Source organism: Anarrhichthys ocellatus, unplaced genomic scaffold (genome assembly GCF_004355925.1).
Source record: "Anarrhichthys ocellatus isolate YVR2014 unplaced genomic scaffold, GSC_Weel_1.0 scaffold3278, whole genome shotgun sequence".
Lineage (NCBI taxonomy): Eukaryota > Metazoa > Chordata > Actinopteri > Perciformes > Anarhichadidae > Anarrhichthys > Anarrhichthys ocellatus.
This window is the reverse complement of record NW_022283252.1, coordinates 1-5,950: the sequence shown is the minus strand read 5'-3', so window position 1 is coordinate 5,950 and position 5,950 is coordinate 1. Positions and strand designations below refer to the sequence as shown.

At 42.0% G+C, this 5,950-nt stretch overlaps 1 protein-coding gene across 1 annotated transcript; it reads left to right on the top strand.

Annotated features, from left to right (window-relative positions):
• Window positions 1-60: 60 nt before the first annotated feature.
• Window positions 61-2,941, top strand: LOC116378865 (optineurin-like). Its single transcript, XM_031840774.1, has 5 exons — window positions 61-274; window positions 404-562; window positions 681-823; window positions 1,280-1,362; window positions 2,053-2,941. Exons 1-5 carry the CDS (start codon window positions 74-76, stop codon window positions 2,163-2,165), a joined length of 699 nt encoding a protein of 232 aa, XP_031696634.1. The 5' UTR covers window positions 61-73; the 3' UTR covers window positions 2,166-2,941.
• Window positions 2,942-5,950: the final 3,009 nt, after the last annotated feature.

Genomic DNA, 5,950 nt, shown 5'->3' with positions numbered 1-5,950 from the left:
TGCGTGTACATGTATACGTGTGTATGTATACATGCGTGTACATGTATACGTGTGTATGTATACATGCGTGTACATGTGTGTATGTATACATGTGTGTATATACTGTATATATGGAGACACTCACCGGTCGTGTTTATGTGGATCTCAACCACTTTTACTCACCGGTAACTCTTTCTTTCTCCCTCACAGGGTCAACCTGGCCCAACTGAAGGATGCCTACACCAAGCTGTTTGAAGACTACAATGAACTCAAAGAGGATAAGAAGAAGAGAGAGGTCAGTTTAAATAGCATGACGGGGTCCCTTTAGCAACAGATTTAATCCTGCTGATTTCCATCAAACCTAATGCAGTTATGAAAGAAATGGGAGCCAGACGTGTTTGACCTTTTGCCCTCTGGTCTTCAGTCTCTGCTGGTGCAGAAGGAGGTGGTGGATGAGCTGCAGGAACGTCTGAGTGCCGCTGAAGAGGCCCTGGCTGCTAAACAGAACCACATCGATCGAATGAAGCAGGAGATCTTCAGCAAGGAGGAGGAGCTGCAGACAATATCTGTGTTCCAGGCTCAGGTCAGCGTTGGTGTATGATTTCTCGATGTTGAGTAAACGAAAGCGTCATTGCACTACCGAAGTATCAGACGTCCCCATGACAACATGGTCTCCCTCATGCTTATTTGTTGTACCGCAGGCGGAGGTCTATTCCTCAGACTTCTACGCCGAGCGAGCAGCGAGGGAGAAACTCCACGAAGAGAGGGAGCGTCTGGCTGCTCAGCTGGAGTACGTAAAGAAGCAGAACAACCAGCTGCAGGAGGAGCTGGACTCGCTGGGCAGGTACAGAATCAAACGGAAGACCAGGTCTGCTTTTACACCTGTAGTTCAGTTCAGGAACAACAAAATAGAAAAATACAGCACATTATCTCCTTTAAGTTCTAGTCTGGTTCCTTTTTACACTGTAACCAAACTGTAAGCCTGTATGGTAACTCATTCATTGGACAGTTTTGGTGATGTCATCCTGCATCATCAGTGCCACGTGGACCTGTGTGGTGAAACGAATGATCTTGCATAAATATATACATGTACAGTATGTTGCTTATACAGGTTGCGTGGAAGATCGCTGTCATGGCAGTTCACGGACAGCAGTTATATTATCGTAGTTTAGCTTTAGAATAGGCACTAAAATCAATAAAATCAATGGTTGGTCTGCTTTGCTTTGACTCCACAAACAAACTGCACCGATCTGCTGGGAAGCGGTCTGACATCCCCCTTTCTCACTGTGTTTCTCCACAGGCATTCGCTGACCGAGATGCAGAAGAGACACGTGGCACAGGGAGGAAATCCACACGGAGCCGCCGCTAGTCTGGTCGGAAGAGGTACATGTGCTTTCTTTTTATTTTGCATCCCATGTTTTTACCTGATAGTCTTAAAGGGACAGTTTATCCCAAAATCAAAACTACATATTTCTTCTCTTACCTGTAGGGCTATTTATCAATCGAGATTGTTTTTGGTCAAAAAAATACATTTGAAAATGATTTGAATAGGTGTTCACACTGGGGGAGGGGAAAAGTATCTGCCCATTAACAGTCTCTTTCACAATGTGAGTCTATGGGAAAGTATTTTTAGGCCCCAATAGCATCACGTGACCGACCCAGAAAATTGTAATTCCACAGTTTGGCCACAAGTTTTAAAACAAACATGATGCAGCATGCTGATTAGTTTAGACGTATTAGTTTAGCTTTTTTGACAGGGCCAGGCTAGCTGTTTCACTCCGTTTCCTGTATTTATGCTAAGCTAAGCTAACTGGCTGTAGCTTCATAATTAGCGTACAGACACGAGAAGTGACATCAATCTTCTGATCCAACTCTCTGCAAGAAAGAACATTAAAAGAAATTCCCAAAAATGTCGAACTATTCATTGAACCACCTCGACGGTTTAACCCATAAATTGGTGGAACTTGCTGCAACGTAGCACACAGTGTGAGAGGGAGTGCAGGATTGACAGCTCAGTCCAGTGTAACTGGGACATGTGTCCAGGTTGTGATCAGTGTCTCTGACTCCTCCCAGGTACTGACTGGCAGCATCAAGGGAATATTCCCGAACACGCCTGTCCCAAGTGCAATGAGATCCTGCCGGACCTGGACTCCCTGCAGATCCACATCATGGACTGCATCAACTAGACCTCCACCATTGCAAGCATCCACGACAACAGCGGCTCCATTAGCACCTCAATCTTCCAAGAGTCTTCCTCTGCTTTTACCCACAGCTCCTCTCAACACCATAGTTCCACCATAAACTCTGTAACATTCACTATAGGAAGGGACGACTTCACTTTTTGGTAGATTTTATGCCAAAAGGATTGTAAAACTGTATTTAGGGTTCCTCTGAAAAGAATTGCTCCTCTCTAATTTGTTAAATGTGAGAATTCCTTATAAAGATTTGAAATAGAACAAAGTATTGTCGGATATATATTGAAGGTTGTGGGCTCATGTCAAGTCTGGAAAAGAACTGCACGAACCCTTTGATAAGATTTTAATTTGGCGCTGTCTGCCTGTCATGCACACATTCAATTAGTTCAGCCTTTACAAGTTGTATTTGGTTGTGTTGCTAAAGGAGATGCATATATATATATATATATATATTTTAAATCTCTTTTGAAATCAAATTCAATCTATATTCTTTGCTTGGGAAAGATGTTTCAGCTCATCACTGGGTTGTTGGCGTACGCACCAATGTAGGCACTTTAATATGAATATATATATTTTATTCAGAAGATACCTGGTAATTTGATTGTAATATATGTAACTTGTTAGTTAATCTGTCACTAAAGCCCCAGCCTTTGTAAGTCTATGTGCAGGAGGTTCCAACACCCTACACATTCTGTAGTCTGTAGATTATATAGAGTTTCAGATTCCATGTTGTTCTTCTGTGAGTGAAAATAAAATCTGCAAATTTCCGTCTGCTTTTGGTCATATTGTAACAGTACGGGAAGATTACTTCTTCCACTATGTTTACAAAAAACCTCTCGAGTTAGATCTATAATGATACAATGAACTATAATCAAACCTGAACATAGTGATATCTCTACTCTTAGAAACACCATGCAAACGACATCCTGCCTTAAATCATATCAAAATTACTAAGATAGCTCTGTTACAGTTAGTGTGAATAGATTTGAGGCCTTGTTTTGGAAATGTATGCTATTGAACAGTAGACTAATACTGGTGTGGTGGTCCACTTTTTAAATATCTGACTTTGGCATGTCAAAAAAGAGGGTTGAGATCCCAGGAAAGCTGCCTTAAATGAAGGAATACAGTTCGATATGAAAGTAGGCTAAAGGGACACAAAGCATAAAATGAGTAAGGATGAAATCTAATCATATTGAAGCAAGTATGTATAACAAGAATAATGAAGTGATTTAACAAATGAAAACTGATAATAATAATGTATGTGTAACTGAGTAAAAGTGAAGTCTGTGTATGGGTAGAAAGAGCTGAAGAGAGCAAGGTGGGGATCTTAAAGGATGAGATCATAACAGATGTTGGGGTGATGTCCGAACATATCCACGGGTGTAACCTGAAACACGCTCGAACATTGAGGAAGTGAGAGCATCCACACACAGAATGTTAGGGTGTTGTTCGCAGCACACACACATAATCAATGATGTCATGTAAATCACATGCCGAGGGAGGGAGTGTTGGGGAGGAGGGGGGTGAGAGAGCTCAAAGGGTATAAAAAGAGAAACTTGCAAATAGCAAGACGGGATTCAACGCGGGAGCCACCTAAGTGCTCCACGGAGGAAACACTGGACCTCGCTCAACAACCGCATCGGAGGACTTCGTCTCTGTTCACGGAAAGAAGACAGCCGTTCCAGGACAAAGATTGAAAGACGGAGATTTTCCTCTCCCACCTGTTTGACTTTAACAACCGGACAACAGATGGACGCAGCCGCCCTAAAGACTTTGTACTGAGCCTGAGGGATCGCTGAACGGACTTCGTTGGCCGCGCAGGAGGAGCCGAAGGTTCGGCCGGACCTTCGCTCCTAAAAACCCCAAAAGGACTTTTTATTACATCGTGAATCCAGCTCCACCGAGCCGCCTCGGCATCGAAAAATTAATGAGTATAACCTAAGAAGAAATTGTAACCTGATCGAATCAAGTATAGTATTATTTTATGTGAACTGTAGCTGTGCCCCTGCTAATATATCCTGCAATAAATATCTAATCTGCATTTAAAGTAAATTTCTCAAGATAATTCATTTGCTGAAGTAGTAGAAGTTCCTCATGGTAGTAAAAGGTTAAATCGATTGTATGTTAACAACAAGAGTTCTTAATGGTTATCCTAGTGACCAGTCCACTTAACAGTCCCTTACGGTTTTAGTTGTAATCCTAGCCGTTAAAACCTAACCTGGCAATTTACCAAGAGCCCGGATCCAAAAAGAGGAAAGCTGCCATTATTGACGCGACTGGGTAGAAGCGCCCGGCCAGGGTGGCCCCTCGGCCGAGTGCACGTTACCAGTGGAAGCAGGGTAGATGTCAGGAGTAACGGTAGTTAGCAGAAGCCAGGCGAGTTTCCTCGACAGAACACCAGTTTGACAATCTTTTAATAGAGAGCTGAGTCAGTAGGTAGCCCCGTATCGGGCCAGAGAACCTCCGGATCTAACAGGCAACTCTCAGTGGCAGTATTGAAAAATCAAAATGACTGTCACATATGTTATGGGGATTGACTAACTTTTCAACAAACAATCATCCGTGCAGCTGTTGGACGACCTCCTCATGGCAGTTAGCTCCTCTTGTAGCTCTATTCTCTCTTTGCGTGCAGCTTCATCCGCATAGCTTGTTACTTGTGTGTAATAAATATTCTGACGGTCATTCCAAATCAAAAGACTTTCTTTTTGACACTTATCTTTTACGACTTTATTTTCAAGGCCAACGTAGTCAATTTTCAAGTATTCTTTTAATTCTCAATAACCGGCGATCTGTTCGTGCCCCATGTGAAACCAGAATGTAACGGAACTTCAGTAGTTATTTAAACCCACATGACGATCTTTCCTAAAACTAACTCAGTAGTTTGGTCGCACAGACCAGCTAACACACATTACAAAAAACAAAAAAAAAATCTTTGATCCTGTGAGAAATAACCGCGATGAGAAAACTCTTAAAATATCAAAAAAATATTTATTGAACAGACACTAATAATAATTCAGCTGAATGGATAGAGCTCTTTCCACACAGATGGTTTGGAGGTCTAACAACAAAGAATAGTTTAACAAAGTATTACATGCAGATTATCTTGTCTCCACGCCTTCGCAGAAGTCGTCCTCCTCCTCCTCCTCCTCCTCAGCCGCCGATGCATCCACCAAGGCCAAGTTCTCAGCCTAGGTAGTGTTTTCGCAGGAAGAGGGTTAGAATTTACAATTACAGTTATCCTACTTAAAATTTTGGCTGCAAATGGTCACAAGGCTAGCCTGTCCAAATTGCAATTCGCTCTCGATAAAGTTTCATATCTGGGATATGTGATCACAGCAGAGGGCAAAACCCTCTCTCCCAAGAGAACACAGGCAATCCAAACTGTGCCGAAACCATAAAATAAGAAACAAATGATGAGCTTTTTAGGAATGAGGTCATCGTGTTGGGATCTGATTATGTGCTTGGCTTCACCATGTGCTCTTAAACAAAGAGATCTGACTGAGGCCTGCTTGTTCAAAAAAGGCCTGATCTGAGTTTGAGATAGGAGCAAGCTCCAAGGAATGTTTAGATGCAAAATCAATAAAACATCGACACTGTGACCCCATTGGACGAACAGCCACAGACACCCCAGGACTCCCTGTGGATCAGCCCTGCTTTGACAAAACTCTCTGTCCTATATATACATATATATACATATATACATATATATACATATATACATATATATACATATATACATATATACATATATATACATATATACATATATATACATA